The 16,718-nt window shown below is 57.5% G+C and overlaps 1 protein-coding gene across 2 annotated transcripts in view; it reads right to left on the bottom strand.

Annotated features, from left to right (window-relative positions):
- The window catches only part of CCDC40 (coiled-coil domain containing 40), a 42,944-nt gene that overhangs the window by 5,758 nt on the left and 20,468 nt on the right, over positions 1–16,718 (bottom strand). For both annotated transcript variants that reach the window (XM_045489776.1, XM_045489777.1), the window contains exons 10-17: positions 14,167–14,288; positions 9,412–9,655; positions 9,150–9,332; positions 5,829–6,074; positions 4,538–4,751; positions 3,234–3,403; positions 3,040–3,131; positions 635–755 (exon numbers count right to left, since the gene is read on the bottom strand). In XM_045489776.1, coding sequence (XP_045345732.1) covers positions 635–755; positions 3,040–3,131; positions 3,234–3,403; positions 4,538–4,751; positions 5,829–6,074; positions 9,150–9,332; positions 9,412–9,655; positions 14,167–14,288 — 1,392 coding nt within the window. The remainder of the gene's footprint in view (positions 1–634; positions 756–3,039; positions 3,132–3,233; positions 3,404–4,537; positions 4,752–5,828; positions 6,075–9,149; positions 9,333–9,411; positions 9,656–14,166; positions 14,289–16,718) is intronic.

Here is a 16,718-nt window from a genome sequence, read left to right as displayed (position 1 = left end):
GGGTCTTAAAAACTTATCAGGAGCTCACGCATTTGATCAGAATTCCCCTGAACGGCACAGCCAGAGGGGTCCTGATTAAAAGCCGGGCTGTGGCAGTGATGAGTGTTTGTTTTTATTGCCTCCTCTTCCAGTCTCTTCAGGCTCAGTGATAGCCTGGGATCTAATTACCAGCCTTTCGTGAGGTCATGAAATCTGGCTCAAGATGACGGTGGAGAACGAGGGAGGCTCCGAGGGAGGAGACGGGTGCAGTCTCGGAGCACTTTTGACTGAGCGAGGCACCTTCTGCTCAATAAATGGGTCATGAGATTCGGGGGTCGCCACGCCACCGGCACGCAGGAACGCCAGAGTGCGCTGGCTGCCCCGGGGTCAGGATCCAAGTGCCTCGTGAAAATACCGCGCACGCAGCTGCGTGTGTCTGGTGGCGTCCAACTATCTCCGTGCAGGAAGGACGGAAAAGGACAGACCGTGGACAGGAGGTTGGCAAGGAAGCGGCTGGTGGTGCTTGTGCTTGGAGCTGAGGGGTGACGTCTGTGCCGCGGGCCAGGGTGGCCGGTGCGGTTCCCGTGGGGCCCTCCCCCAGTGAGGCCAGGCCCACCAGCACTCCCCCCACCAGCGCCACCCTCCTCCCACCCACCTTCATCCTGTGGATCTCCGCCTTCATGGCTCGGATCTCCGTCTGGCCCGTCTCGGAATCCACTGATGCGCGCATCTCTTTCGCCAGCTGGATTTTTTTCTCCCAAAGCATGATCTGGTGTCTTTAAAGGAGGGAGAGGCAGTGTGAGAGAGGGCGAAATTAGGGGGATTTCTTTCTGAGGCTTCTGAGAGCCCATGCTCTTAGGTGCTCGCTCCAAATCGAGACCCACAGCGGGTGGGTGGAAGGCAGGTCTGGGGTGGGCTCAGAGCAGGGGGCCCAGTACCTTGGACCCGGCTCTGTCTCGCTCCCACATGGCGTATTTAAATACCCAGGCACCGGGTGACGGGCTCGACTGTTAAACAGAAACAAATTTCCCCTGTTCTGGGACCAGCAGGCCGACATAAAACCCTGGGCCAACGTGCCCTCTGAAGTTCCTGCCAGCCCACCCAACGCAGGGCAAAGGGGGCAGTCGTGCCCCGGAGACCGGAGTGGGACCCGAAGCCCCCTGAGTCTCTGTGGACTGGCACCCTCGGGGAGGGTAGAATTTTGCAGTCCTCCTCCCTCTCCCCTCTGTGCCCCAGAGCCATGCTCCTCACACAGTGCTCAGGGGCAGGGGCAGTCTCTCCCCACTACAGCACCCGACGTGGGCTTGGAGGGCAGGCGCGGCTCACAGGCTGGGCCTCGAAGGCACCCAACTACCTTCCCAGTAGTGGCAGGTCCACCTTCTGGCACCCTGGGTGGGGACAGGGGCCACCATCTGGTTTGCTAGGGACCAAGGTGGGGGCGAGCACGGCAGGAGGAATCTGGACCCACAGCCACAGCCACGGCCACGGCCAGACCAGCTGCCAGCAATGGCCTCTCCTGCCCCACTGAACAGGGTGCCCCAGCCACACGTGGCTACGGGGCGCTTGAACTTGGCCGAGTCTGAATCGAGATGTGCCAGAAGTATAAGATACACGGCAGATTTCAAAGGCCGCGTGCAGAAAAGGGACATAAAATTCAAATTACGGCGTCGTCCACCAATAGATTGACTGGGGCACAGCCACGCCCGTTTGCTACGTGTTGTCCACGGCGGCTCACGAGCTGCGACGGCAGACTTAAAGTGGCTTCCAACAGGGCTGTGTGGCTCCGAAAGCCGAAAACATTTACAGTCTGGCTCTTTGCAGCAAGGGTTTGCCAGCCCGCGATACAGACAGACCGCGGGCGTAAAAAGAGAGACGGAGAGAGCGGATCAGGCAGCTGTAGGGGAACCGAGAAAAGAACACGCATGTGATAGGAGTTGACGTAAGAAAAAGCCTGCACAGGCCAACAGCCCAGAAGCTACTAGGATATTCGCAAAGATTGCGGAACGAGTGAGTCACGGGACGGAAGGCACAGCATAGGGAATGTCATCGGTGGTGGTATAATGGCGTCGGGTGGTGACAGCCCACAGCTACCCTAGTGGTGAGCTCAGTGGGCACCCCTGGGGCCAGTGGGACACCGTGTGTCAACCACACTTCATTTAGAAGAAAAAGTTGCGATATCAGCGAAGACCTACGCCCGTGCCCCGGTCTCCACATTTGTGTCCCTGGCTGCTCCCCCTGACGCCCCGTGTGACGGTGGTTGAAGGTGTCACCTTTGGGAGGGGCTTAGGTCATGAGGTGCAGCCTCACCAATGGGACGTGTGCCCGCAGAGGAGAGGCTCAGCAGCCCAGCTCCCACTGCAGATGTCGGTCCGCAGAAAATACGTGAATCTGCTTCCAAGGGCAGCATAGAGAACACCCCCATTTTTGTTTAAAAAGCAAGCAGAGGGGCGCCTGGGTGGCTCAGTCGGTTGAACGTCCGACCTCGGCTCAGGTCAGGATCTCACGGTCCGTGGGTTCGAGCCCCGCGTCGGGCTCTGTGCTGACCGCTCCGAGCCCGGAGCCTGTTTCAGATTCTGTGTCTCCCTCTCTCTGACCCTCCCCCGTTCATGCTCTGTCTCTCTCTGTCCCAAAAATAAATAAACGTTAAAAAATAAAAAAATAAATAAAAATAAAAATAAAAAGCAAGCAGAGAGGAAAGACACGAACACCGTGGGTTCCGGTAAGGGAAGGGGGTTGGGACAACAACGTGACTTTCCCTGTCTGCTCTGCACAGATTGTTCTAGCATAGAATGCTTACAGCTGGGGGTGGATTACTCTGGCCGTCAGGTATCACAGCAATAATATAACTTTTAACGCTTGTCCGAAAGAGCCACTCGCTTTCCGCCGATGACTGGCTTGGCGAGGGTGGGCGAGGGCGGGCAGCCGGAACCATGTGGTGACATCAGGTCTTTCCTGGGACCCCCCCGCCCAGTGTTGGCTCCAGAACCGCTCCCCAGGCAGGTGTAGTGGACAGTGGGCGCCCCTGGGCTGCAGGGGCGGTGACACCACAGTGGCACTCACTCCGCCTCCACCAGGTTGTTCAGCATGGCCGCCTTCTCCTCCTGGAGCTGGTCCAACCTCTCCTGCATCTCGATGGTCTCCCTCTCCGAGGCCTGCGCGGGGACAGGGGCGCGGCCGGCTGTGGGTGACGCCGGGGGACGCGGGCGCCCACCCGCGCGCCCTCCCTCCGCCAGCCCGTGCCCCCGGGCCCTGACCTTCAGGGAGCCCACGAAGTCCTTCTCGGTCACCAGGTTGTCCTGCTGTAGCTCCTCGGAGCTGCACCGACTCCTGTTTGCCAGCACGTGGATCTTCCTCAGCTCGCTTTCCAGGCCCCTTATGTGGCACTCAATCTCCCTTTGCTCCTTCTTCTCCTGATCGATCTTGTCTGCGGCAGAGGGGACGCGGGGGTAGCCGTGTCCCCAGAGAAGCCCCCGCTCCCCGTCACAGCCCTGGCCGCTCCGTTTCCAAAGCCTGGCCCTTTGAGGGAACGGAAAGGACCCCTGTGTGCGGACGGCCAGCAGGTGAGGGGACGAGATGGTGGGGGGCAAGCCCCCTGCCCTGAGAGTAACCTTGGGGACGTGGCTGGTGCTCCTGGGTCTCCCGGAGAGGTTGGCTCTGCCCCCTACACCAGCCCACCCAGCTCAGGGGCGGGGGTTGGGGCAGAAAACAACCACCCTAATCTTCAACAGTGGGATTTGGACGACCCCAGGGCGGGCCAGGAAGGCAGCAGGACCCCTGGGAAGAAATGGGCCCCGGGGGGGACCTGGGGGGCTCAGTCGGTTAAGTGTCCGACTTCAGCCAGGTCATGATCTCACAGTTCATGGGTTCGAGCCCCGCGTCGGGCTCTGTGATGACAGCTCGGAGCCTGGAACCTGCTTTGGATTCTGTGTCTCCCTCTCTCTCTGCCCCTCCCACCCCCCTCAAAAATAAGTAAACATTAAAAAAATTTTTTTTAAAAAGAAAGAAAGAAATGGGCCCTGGGCCACTTAGCAGCGTTTCCCGTGGGGCTGCGTGGCCGGGCTGACCTGCGTGGATCTCTGGTTGGAGACCACGTGCGACCAGGTGGGGGATCAGGGTGCCTCAGCGGGGGCCCCGGGGAGGGGGTGGCGGCCGGGAAGGATGCCCGTCTCACCCTACTGGACACTCCAGCACATTAGAGACCCCTGGTTTTTACACCGTCTGGGAGCCCGTGGTGGGACGGGTTTTCCGGGTTCCGCCAGAGAGGAAGAAAGATTCCCCATCTCGCAGCCCCCCCCCCACCCCGCCCCCCAGAGGGGGACCCGCTGGGAGCTGCATCTCTGCGTTTCCAGTCACGCTGCCCAGCCTTGGGCAGGATGGTGGGCCTTCCACGGTCCTCTCTCCGGAAGCACCCTTCCATCCGAGAACTGGACAGATCCCGTGTGCCGGCCGCGGGGCTGGCGGTCAGGGCAACAGCTCACGTTTACGAGAGGTGCCGTGATCCTTGTGGTTTCGTGAAAAGCCGGCGGTGGGTCCCCCTCCCCGGACGCCGAGCGCTTACTTTCTATGCGCAGTTTCTTCTGCTCCAGGATGTGGACCTCCTTCGTGAGCATATCCAGGGAAGCCAGCTGCTCCTCCCGCTCCTGGGTGACCTTGACCATCTCCTGCTGCAGGCGCAGCCAGGTCACCTGGGCCTGTGTCACGCTGCTGTTGTTCTCTTCGACCAGCTTGGTCAGCCGCTTGATTTCGAGCTCCAGAGGCCCCACTTCTTCTCCCTACGAGGGACGGTCACAAAAGAGCAAATTGAGCCTCCTTGTTTCCAGAGGGGTGCTCTCCGGGTGGGCAGGGGAGGGGGCCAGGAGATCACACATCTATGCGAGGATGACTGGGGACGTTTCCTCTGGGGCACCGGGCTCCCGCCGTATGCCCCCCTGACCCACTGTGGGAGACGCGGGTCTCGGGAGGCCTTCTCCAGCACCTCACAGCCTTGTGGGGCCAAGGGCAGGGTTGGGGGAACTCCGTCACCCAAAGGGGCTTTGCAAGTTGTCTTTTTTTTTTTTTAATTAAAAAAAATGTTTATTTTGGAAAGAGACAGAGCACAAGCAGGGGAGGGGCAGAGAAAGAGGGAGACACAGACTCGGAAGCAGCCTCCAGGCTCTGAGACGTCAGCACAGAGCCCGACGCGGGGCTTGGACCCATGAACCATGAGATCGTGACCTGAGCCAAAGTTGGGCGCTCAACCGACCGAACCCCCAGGCGCCCCATCAACTTGTCTTTTACCAGCAGACTGTCACGGGTCGGGGTCTGTACTCTCTTAGGACCCGTGTGGGTTGCAGCTTTGAGAAGGCTCCCTGGTGTTTGGGGTCTCCTGTCTTACTCCCGGACCGGAAGCCCGGAGTTAGGGCCCCAGGCTGGGGATACCTGGGTGGCCTATAGCACTTCAAGCCTCCAACTCATCAGACCCCCTCACGTAGAGCAGCGGTCCGAGGGTCAGATCCCACCCACCGTCTTTGTACGACAAGAAAGAAGAAAATTGTGTGCCAGGTGAGAGTTACATGGCATTCACACTTCAGGGGCCATAAATAAGGTTTAATTGTGCACATCCATTTACTTAATCACCTGCCTCGCCGGCCGGGACAGCAGGGGTGAGTCGCTTCAGCAGCGACCACCTGGCCTGAAATGATTGCTGTCCGGCCCTTGGCGGAAGGAGGTCCGCGGACGGCCCCTGACTGGAGTCGTGCCCCGTGGGTATGCCATTTCACCCGTAAAAGGGGCGGGGAAGGCTCAATTCTGAACCTAAGTTGTTGCGGAGACACCGAGCAGGGGCGGCCTCTCCCGCCCCGAGGTCTTACCCCCAGCTCGGAGACCATCTGTTCCAGCTGCTTATTGAAAAAGTTGATGAGGCCCTGCTTCCTCTCGATCAGGATCGTGCGCCTGGAGATCTCGTTCTCGCTGTTGGTGATGAGGTCATTGACTTTTTTCACCTCCTTGTCTAGCTCGGCCAGAGTCTTCTGATGGGCGTCCAGCCTGCAGTTGGTGTTTGTGATGTCCAGGGTGGTCTGGGCAACATTGCCGTCAGTTTTGGAGAGAAGTGTCACCTGAATTAGCAAAAGGAAACGTGTCTGAACGTCTCTCCCCCCTGGGTGGGGGCTCCAGATGAGCTGGCGGGACTGTCATTTCCTTGAACACCTGCCACACGGCCAGCCTTCCTTCCTGCCAGTCTTTACATATAAGCCCCCTTCCTTACCCCCAGAACCAGAAACAGGATCATACTCTACACATAGATTTGTAAGCTCCTTTTTAATTAGCTAAAGCTTGACTTCTATTGTCCTGTCATTGTCTTTTAATGTTTATTTATTTTTGAGAGAGAGAGAGAGAGAGAGAGAGGCACAGAGCACAGTGGGGGAGGGGCAGAGAGACGGAGACAGAATCCGAAACAGGCTCCAGGCTCCGAGCTGTCAGCACAGAACCCGACGCGGGGCTCGAACTCATGAACTGTGAGAGCATGACCTGAGCCGAAGTCGGCCGCCCAACCAACGGAGCCACCCAGGCGCCCCTGTTCTCATGTCATCGGTCAGGAGCGGCAGCCCATGGCTGAGCGCCTCTGCAGGGCGCGCCCGCTGTCCTGAAGGTCTTGACCAGCTCCCCCTGCCTCTCTTGTTGGCTCTCAGGAGGATTCCCTCCATCTCTCCGGTGACGTAGAGTTTACTGTAGGGATATTTATAGCAGCAGGCGCGGCCGCTCAGGCTCCCTTTGGAAATGGGGTCTTTTCCCTGGACCATGGCTGTGCCCACCCCTCCTGCCCACGTACATCCTCAGCTCTCTCCCTGTCCCCGTCTCCTGCCGACTCCCCGTCCTCCGAGGTGCACCCTCTGACCGGCCACTGTGGGTGGCTCGGCAGGACACCCAACGTTCCTCGGTGTTAAAGCCGGAGCCTGCCCAGCAGGGGCAGAACCTTCCAGCACCTCGGTCACCCAGGTCCCCGTGGAAATGCTCCCGAACCCTCCCGTCCTCTGAGCTCTGGCTAAGCCCCCGGTCTCTTCCTTTGCCAAGACCATCTGTGGTGCCCTGGTCTTCACAGGGGCTCCCGCCTCCCACCCTGCCCCCGAGCTTGCAGCCCTATGAGATTCCAATTCCTAAGTCCCCTTCTGGTCACCAGCCGGACGAGCCAGGCTCTCTGGACTCCCCCGGCTCTGCTCCTGGACCCTTCACTCGTGTTGAGACTGCCCTGGCCTCTCCTGGGATGTCAGTACTGTTCCTGAACTAACTTGTAGACTCTTGGTTGACCCGTGCCTGTCCACCCCCTGGGCCCCAGCTCCAGATCCCAGGGGGCTTTCTGAACAGTTTGGCAAAAACACCCCCTTTCAGGAGCAGGACTTGGAACTCTTGGGCAATCACGATGGACAGTTGAGGGACCGAGACCCTTTACTGCCCTCCGCTGGTCATCGGTGGTAGTACATGTGCCACGTGCAGAGGTGGCTGGGGCCCCCCCTGCATCCTCGCAGGAAGGCTGGCTTCACACACACCGTGCTCCTTAGCTTCTCCAGGACAGCCTGGGGCCCCTAGTTTTGCTCCCAGCAGGTAGTCTTGCCCCCACTTCCCAGAGGAAGGATGAATGGAATGCCCCCGGCGTCAGACAGGACCTCCTGTGGACACCCAGCTGAGCCCCGTCTCCCCACTTCTTTGGTGTAACCAGGCCAGGAGCAAGCTGCCCTCCTCCCGGGTGCCCGGGAGGGTGGCGTGCCTAGGCTGCCGGCCGGGGAGACGGCAGCCCTGCCCTCCCGGAAGGACAGGTGAGCCCCACCAGCCGGGCCTCCTCCTGGCCGGTATCCACCTGACAGCGATGGCGATCGACCGATCAATGGCTGACATTTAGGGGCACGGCCTCTGGCTCCCCAGCCACCTTGCGCTCATTGTAATAAATGCTTAGATTCAATCCTCTGACACCTGCCAAGTTTCTCGTACGAGGAGAGAGTGAAGGCAGAGGCCAGGATTGCGCGGGAGCGGGACTTAATGCTCTTAGCCTAAGGCCAGGAGGGGCCCATGGTCCCCTTCATCTCCCGCCCCTCAGATGGAAACTTCTGGTAGGGGCTGGAGAGCAAGGCAGGCTGAGTGGGTCACCTCTCCTCCTGAGACTCGAGTGGGGGCCGTGGGGCGGGCCGTCTGCCGGGATGGGCCCTAGGCCTGCTGCAGGCCAAGGCAGCCTCCGGGGGGCCCACACCACGGGAAGGGTCAAAGAAGAAGCAATTTAAGTATAGAATTGCTTTTTGAAGGACACAGGGACCCGTGGCCACAGCTCAGAGTAAACTAAGACCCCTGGAACAAGAGAGAGGCCTTGTCGGAGGGGGTCCCGGGCCCCGACGGCCAAGCCTGGTGGGGAGAGGCTCTGGAGGCTCCCACCCACTGATGACACCCCTACCCTTCGACCCGGGGTTTCTGCTGTAGCGCGCTCTCCTCAGAAGTGTGGGACAAAACCTTCGGGCAAGCCTGTCCGGTGCTGAGTTGTTTATAGTACTTAAAACCTACACATTCGTATGATGAGACGTCATGCAGAAGGGAAAAAGGGAAGTTTCTGGAGAATGTTTCACGGAAAATGGTATGTTGCGCGTGGCCTGGAAGTGAAATAAAACTCTGTATACACACGGTGAGAAGATCAGCGGAGTCCTACGCTTCTCACCTGCACACTTGTCTCTCTGCGTCACTTTTCAGTAAAACTGACGACAAGGGAATAGAATGGACTGAAAACTGACACACGGAGTCCTCTGTTGTTCAAGGTGTGTGCACGTGTGGGCACACACGAGTGTGTGTGCCTGTGCGGGCGTGCCGGCTCGTGTGCGCGTGGGGATGTTTCTATGCACGTGTGTTTGCGTGTGTCGTTGTGCGTGCACATACTTGGTGGCGGGTGCGAGCGTGGGTGTTTGGAAAGAGTTCCAGAAGGAAATATACCAAAACGCTAGAAGAGGTCGTCTCTGGACGGTGGGGTTATTTCCAGGCTTTTCTACCACCAAATGCTTGCTTTTAGAACTAGGACCAAGTGGAAAGTGAACGGACACGCCCAGGGCCCCTTGCTCGCCCTGCTTCCTCTGCGCGCGATCTGTCCTCTCTGAGAGCCGCCGCCCCGCCCGCCAGCCCAGGCGCCCGTCCCGCACGGCCACGGGCGAGCGGTGGCGTACCAGGTTGGTCTTTTCCTTCTGGAGCTTCAGGATGAGCTTGTGGAAGCACTTGGTCATCTTGTTGGAGGTAATGTGTTCCTGCAGCTTCTCCGCGACGGAGGCATCTGTCCTCCTCTTCTCCTCCAGCTCGTTCTGGATGGTCTGGTGGATGGTCTGCAGTTCGCCCGTGGCCGTCGCGTACTCCTGGAAAGAAAGCCGCAGGGGTGGCGCGGTTGGGGAGGCCGTGGGGACCGGCCCTGCGGGGTGGGGAACGCGGTCCTACCACGTGGGCCTGGCCCAGCGCGGCCTCGGTCTCCTGCAGCGCCAGCTGGTAGGTGTTGAACTCGTTCTGTAGGGTTTGCTGCTTGGCCAGGCACTGCGTGGTCAACCTCTGCATCAGGCTGGCCTCCGTCTCCGTGCGGTTCAGGACGCCGGCCAGCTTCTCATTCTTCTCCTCCTCCTTCACGATGGATTTCTTGTAGGCCTCGATCTCACCGTCGATGGACATGATCTGGTGCTGGCACTCGCTGCCGGGATCGAGAGAGCAAAGCTGGGGCATCAGAGGGCCCAAGCGTGTGGTGGTGCCCGCTCACGGGGGGCTCCCCCGATGGGGAGGGACGAATGGGAAACCAACCGCAAATAGCAGCCGGTCTCGACTACCGCTCCCTAATGTATTCACAGAGCCCCTGCCCACTTTTGAGTTTAAGGCTAAGACTCTTCTGAGACAGTGAGTACAGGAGAAGGGAGGGAGGGGTTGGCGTTGTCCGGGGGCCTCGTCCGCCTGCCCTCGCTAGGCCCGAGAGCCATCCTGGAAAGGGGGTGCGCGACTCCAGAGTCATACACGTGACCACTGGAGCTCAGGTCACCGGACTGGCTCGCCCCACGGCCACAGTGCATGGCGTGGCTGGGAGGCCACCGGTGGGCCTCGCTCCAAACTCTTCTGTTTCCCCCCCCCACACCCTGGCCGTGGAAATACCCGCAATTAACGTCCATTCACAAACACAGGTGCCGGAAAACAGAAGTGGAATTTTCGTTTGCGTGCGAGACATTTTCCCCCCTTTGTTCTGAGATGTCCACTGACAGCATCTTATCCCTTGAAAAAGCTCTTATTCAAAAAATCGGAAAGTACTTTCTCCTTGAACCGGAGTAACGCCCTCTGTGTCTTTTCCTCACATCTGTCCCCAGGCCTCCAATTCTCTTCCCCAAACAACCAGCTATTTCTTACATGTTTTTCCAGATCTATTCATACTTACATAGCATTATGTTTGTCTGTGTCTAAGAAACCAACGGTAGCCTAGTAGATCCCATTGTGTCTTAACTTTCTTGTGTCTTAGAGATACGAAATAGCAGCGCACATGGAAGTCCCTCAGTCCTTCTCAGTGACCAGATGGAACCCTAAATGGTGACTGGGCCCTAATTTAAGACTCCTCACTGATACACAATTAGGCTCTTTCCAGTTTTCTGGCCTTTCTTCCCCCTAATTTCAACAGTGTAGCAATACACATCTGTACACATTTTAAAAAGATACCAGGGAGAGATGGCATGTTTATTCGGCAGAAAATCCGATATTGTTAAGGTGTCGGTTCTCCCCGAACAGATCCATAGGCTCAGTGCAATTCCAATTCCAATCCCAGGAAGGATATTTTTTTTCCCAGCAATTGACAAACTAATTTTAAACTTGATATGGAAATCCACAAGACCTCAAATTGCCAAAATAATCTGTAAAAGAAGAACAAGGATTCCCACTATCTGATTTTAAGACTTTTATGGGGCGCCTGGGTGGCGCAGTCGGTTAAGCGTCCGACTTCAGCCAGGTCACGATCTCGCGGTCCGGGAGTTCGAGCCCCGCGTCAGGCTCTGGGCTGATGGCTCAGAGCCTGGAGCCTGTTTCCGATTCTGTGTCTCCCTCTCTCTCTGCCCCTCCCCCGTTCATGCTCTGTCTCTCTGTGTCCCAAAAATAAATAAAATAAACGTCGGAAAAAAAAAAAGACTTTCTATAATAAAGCTGTAGTCATCAAGACAATGTGGTGTTGGTGAAGGGACAGAGTAGATTGAATGAAACAGAACCAGGAGTCCACAAATAGAGACGACGCCACACACACACACACACACACACACATACACACACACACACACACAATTGATTTGTGACTGAGATGACACACTATTTCAAAGGGGAGAGAGCCGTCTTTTCAGCAGTGGTGCTGGGACCGCTGGAGACAGACGTGCAAACAGACCGAGCTTGGGTCTCATGCCACGACAGGCATTGACTTGGAATCAGTCATGTGCCACACGGAAGAACTGAGCAGAAGACAGGAGGAGGGAATCCTCATGGCCCTGGGTCAGGCAAAGATTTCTTCGAGGGGACGTAAAAAGCATGAGCTACGAAAACAAATTAACTAATAGGGCTTCATCAAAATTTAAAGCCTCTGCTCTTCCAAAGCCATGGCTGGGAGAAGGAGCAGGTGAGCCACAGACAGGGAGAAAACACTTCCAAAGCACACACCCGAGAGACGACTCGTGTCTAGGTTATGTGAAGAACCCTCAGAAGTCGAGAACAAGATAATCCACTCAACTGAAAAATAAGCAAAAGACACTTCGCCAGAGAAGGCGTGTGGGTGGCAAGTAAGTCATCAGAGACATGCAAACGTAAGCCTGGTAATGGCTACAGTCAAAATGACGACACCAGGCGTTGGTGAGAATGGGGGGCGCGGGTAACTGGGACTCTCACCCACCTGCCGGAGGGAATGCAAAATGGAAGAAACCAAACCGGAAAACACACGGGCAGTTTGTAACCAAGTCGAATTCGCACTGGCCAGCGACGCCGTGCCTGGGTATTCACGCGGCAGAGACGGAAATGTGCGTCCACACCCAGACGTGGACCGACTGTCACGGTGGCTTTTCCCACGACGTCCCCAAACTGGAAACAACGGGGCAGTCCACCAGGGGGGGAGCCAGGGAACAGAGTGGCGTGCTGTGTGGAGGAAGCCAGACGACAAAATGTGCACACTGTGGGGTTCCATTTATGGGACATCTTGGGAAGGACAGGGCCGCAGGGGACAGAAGGCAGGTCAGTGTCCGCTGGGGGCGGGAGGTGCGGAGAGGATGCTGACTCGGGGGGCGGGGGTGGGGGCACTGGCCTCGGTCCATTTGCCGAAAAACTCGCAAAGCTGTGCGCTGAAGAGGGAGAACCCTTCCGCATAAGAAACGTGTACATAAATTAGCCTCCGCAAACCCGGCTTAAAACGGAAAACTTACTCGTTTTCTTTTTTAGGGAGTAGCAGCCTTACGAATGCCTATTACATCTGACAATAAAAGCAGACGTCCGAGTTAAAAAGGCACAGTCACAAACTGCGTGACAGACGTCTGAACACGTGGTAAGTCACAGGCACGGGAGAAGAGATGCCCGGGCGTGCCCAAAATGCTAATAAATTGTCGTGGTCACCAGAGGGAAAAAGACAGCGCTCTTGGAAAGCTTTTTCTGTGGTTTTCAAATTTCCTATGATGTGATCACTGATCCTTGATAACCGATCGTTTTCATAACTTCTTAGACGAACAGATACCGACAGAAAGTACTGGGGTAAGACACTGGTGGAGGTTACTGCACGGCCCCGGCGTCGGGCCCCATCCATCAAGGTTCCCAGGGAAGCTGCTTGGGGGTCTGGAGGCACCCTAGCTACATCCCAGCATCCCCAGGGCGAGGGGCTCTGTGCCAGGTCGCCCCTCCATGTCCCATCGGGAAGTTAGCCAAGGCTGCCGGCAGGGCACCAGGGGATGGGGTGTGGCCCCGCCCCCCCACCCCCGGGGACTGTAAATTCTTGGGTGTCCCCGCCCCCCTGAGCTTAAACACAGTAGGGTCTGCTTGTTTCTGCTTGTTTTGAGATGTTTCCTTTGAATACGTGACTTTCAGTGTTTACTAGAGTCCCGATCATGATTGTTCACCCGCGGCTGGGACCCGCTTTTAATGTGACTTTGTCACCGACATGGCAAAGATTCGATGGCTGGTCGTGGTCTAGAAAGTGTCAGGGTGGTGGGGACCTGTCTGGTCTAGAGGTCACATGTGGGCCTCACCCGGGGCTGCCGGGTCCAGATCAATGGGGTGTTCGGCCAGCCTCGGGAGAGCAGGTCATCCGGCCTCCCTTAGTGTGAGGGAGGGGCGGGACCCAGGGTGCCGTTAGAGCAGTCCCAAGAGGCCTCGCCATGCCCTTTTGTCGGGGACACATTTTTCCTTCTCTCTCTTTTTTTTAAAAAAAAATTTTTTTAACGTTTATTTATTTTTGAGACAGAGAGAGAGAGAAAACACGAGTGGGGGAGGGGCAGAGAGAGAGGGAGACACAGAATCCGAAATAGGCTCCAGGCTCCGAGCTGTCAGCACAGAGCCCGACACGGGGCTCGAACTCACAGACCACAAGATCGTGACCCGAGTTGAAGTCGGACGCTTAACCGACTGAGCCACCCAGGTGCCCCATTTTTCCTTCTTTAAGCAGGCTCCACACTCCACACCCAGCGCAGAGCCCCCCATGGGGCCTGAACTCACGACCCCTGAGATCAAGACCTCAGGGGTCTCAAGAGCTGAGATCAAGGCTCAGACACCTGACTGAGCCACGAGGCGCCCCTCCAGGGACGCGTTTTTAGTGGATGCTCTCTGTCGTTGCTCTGTGGCCCCGGTTATCCTTGGCAGGGATGGGGTGCTGCTTGCCGGACCCCAGGCCCGAGGGAGGCCCACTGGGGCCACCGTGGCAGTGCCCAAGTCCGGCTCACACAGCGCTGCCTTCCACCGCACCCTCCTCTTCTGGCAAATCCGGGTGATGACAGAGCCCCCTCCAGGGTCCGCGGGCCCACGCCAGCCCAAGCTGAGTGTGGGGCCCGCCACACACGAAAAGCACCATGAGATTGCTTTGCTCTGGATCCCACGTCTGACCCTGCCTCCTGACCCTGTCCAAGGCCAGCAGGCGAAGGGCGCACCTGCCTGTGGCCCCGAGCCCCGAGCCCCGGCCCCCTGCAGGGCGGCGAGCGGCCCTCCCAGGGGTGCGCGTACCTGAGCGCCTCCCGGATGGTCCTGTGCGCCTCGTCCCGGTGCTTCATGCCCACCAGGCAGGCGACCCACTGCTGCACGATGTGCCTTTTCTCCACGTGGATGGCGTCTATCTCCGTGCAGGCCTGCGGGGGACAGTCAGGGTGACGCGGACGTTGGCCGAACCTCGTCATGCCGGAGGCCCCACGGGAGTGTGCGAGGGCCCCAATGCCGGAACCGCCTCCTTTCCCGTATGTGACTCGTGCTTTTCCTATCGCGCACCAGTGAAAGGACGAACGTGAACATAAATACGGCTCTAAAGACGCATCGAGCACCCACCCGAGCCCTGACCCAGGGCCGCGAGGTGTTCAGAGCCAGGGGATCGAGGAGGGGGAGAAGGCGGGTGGCGGGCAGTGACTGACGCCCGCCCCGTCGAGAATGCGGACGTTGGGGGGGGGGGGTCGCTGGTTCTCACGATGACTCCGGTCCACAGACGGAGCCTCGGGGCCCGACAGCCCTTCTCGTAAGAGCCTGCACCGTGGAGAACGACCTGGCGGCTGGGGGGGGGCGGGGCGTCCATCAGGCCCTGATGTGTCTGTGTGCATGTGTGCACGTGTGTGTGTGCACGTGTGTGTGTGTGTGTGTGTGCGTGTGTGTGCACGCGGGTGTGGGTGTGTGCGGTCACGTTCTCTACGTTTTGTAACCCAGAACTAAAAATCAGCATGCTGTGCACGGGCTTTCGTGTCAGCAGGTATTTGGTTGTCGGACAGGCTTCCCCTGCACGGATATGTGGTGACTCTTGAACCCGATGCCCGCCCTCCCTGCCCCCGCCCCCGCCCCCGCCCCCGCCATTCATTTTGCTGGTGGAGTTTTTAAATCTACACAATTTCTACTTGCGTGCATCTTCAGCACTTTCCTTGGAGCGAAGCCCCAGTGATATTTTGGGAGGGGGTAGGGGAGTTTTAGGGCTGGGCCGGGGGTAGGGGAGCATCTTTCCCCATGCGTGTTACAATGCTGTCCTTGAATAAGGATCTTTTTAAAAAAAAAAAAATGTTTGATGTTTATTTATTTTTGAGAGAGAGAGACAGAGCAGGGGAAGGGCAGAGAGAGAGGGAGACACAGGATCGGAAGCAGGCTCCAGGCTCCCAGCCGTCAGCACAGAGCCCGACGCGGGGCTCGAACTCACGACCCACGAGATCACGACCTGAGCTGAAGTCAGACGCTCAACTGACTGAGCCACCCAGGCACCCTGAATGGAGATCTTGATAAAGACCCACGTGTGTTTTCACTGCCAGCCTGGGAGGAACACTCCCCTCCTTGCTGGTTCATCCTGGTGAGCCCGGCAGAGCTCCCTGTCGGGTCCTTTCCATCACTGGTTCCTCATCCGTTCATTCACGAATGTCTGTGACGCACCTGCTGTGGGCCACGTGCTGTTCCAGGGGCAGGAAGGCAGGATGCACAGAACTCGGGGCGGCCCTGCCTGGCTGCGACACACCCAGAAGAGAGGGGCCGAAGGCACCAAAATTCATAAGGAGAGCAAGTCACGGCATCGTGTATATATGTCCACAAACACCACATCGTGGAATCAGGCACAGGGCATTTCTTACTGATTTTCAAGATCTAGGGGCGCCTGCGTGGCTCAGTCGGTTGAGCGTCCGACTTCGGCTCAGGTCGTGATCTCACGGTTCGTGAGTTCGAGCCCTGCGTCGGTCTCTGTGCTGACAGCTCGGAGCTTGGAGCCTGCTTCGGATTCTGTGTCTCCCTCTCCCTCTGCCCCGCCCCCATTTATGCTCTGTCTCTGTCTCTCTTTCAAAAATAAATAAATGTTAAAAAAAAAAAAGAAAAAGAAAAACCCTCTCTTCCTGCTCCAGACTTATTCGTCGGTGAAAGCCTCTGTCTCCCGGGCGTGGCTCCCCGCCTTTCCGTGAGGCTGGTGCCTGAGGTCCACAGACGCTATGGTGGGTGTGCCCTGCCCTCCCCACCTGCTCCGTTAGTGTCCGTGCTTAGAAAGGCCGCCCCAACTCAGGATTTAAAAGACATTTTTCTTTTATTTTCTTCCAGTGCATTTCCCCCCATTTGCATTCCTGATCCCATCTGGAATTTACTTCAGTGTCTGGTATGAGGAAGAGATTTAATTGTTCCCCAAATGATTAACCAAATGTCCCTACCCCGTTGTCCCTGATTCGCTTGTTCTCTACTGATTTATAATCTACTCAAGTTTTACACAAATGTTTGCTTACTTCTGGGCTCTCTCGTAGGCTACCATGGCCTGCCTGTCTCTCCTCGTCCCCAGGAACACAGTATTTTACCTTCCAGGGCTCTATAACTGGTGATATGTGGTAGGACAGCGCGAGGGTGACCGGCCCCAAGAGCCCTCAGTTCGGGGCAGACGGATTACTGGTCCCCCTTCCTGAATCTCCCTTCCCAAACGATTCCCGCCTAGTCCTCTGAGTTTCTTCTTCAGATAAACCTAAGAACCTCTCTGCTAACTATACAACTGCTTTTTTTCCCCTCCCCCCCCCCCCCCCCGCCCCGAGATTCTGATCACAACACATTCTAGATTCACAGGCTGGGGA

The sequence above is a fragment of the Leopardus geoffroyi genome, chromosome E1, assembly GCF_018350155.1.
Source record: "Leopardus geoffroyi isolate Oge1 chromosome E1, O.geoffroyi_Oge1_pat1.0, whole genome shotgun sequence".
Classification (NCBI taxonomy): Eukaryota; Metazoa; Chordata; class Mammalia; order Carnivora; family Felidae; genus Leopardus; species Leopardus geoffroyi.
Note: the sequence above shows the minus strand (reverse complement) of the source record. Positions and strands in the feature narration are given on the sequence as shown.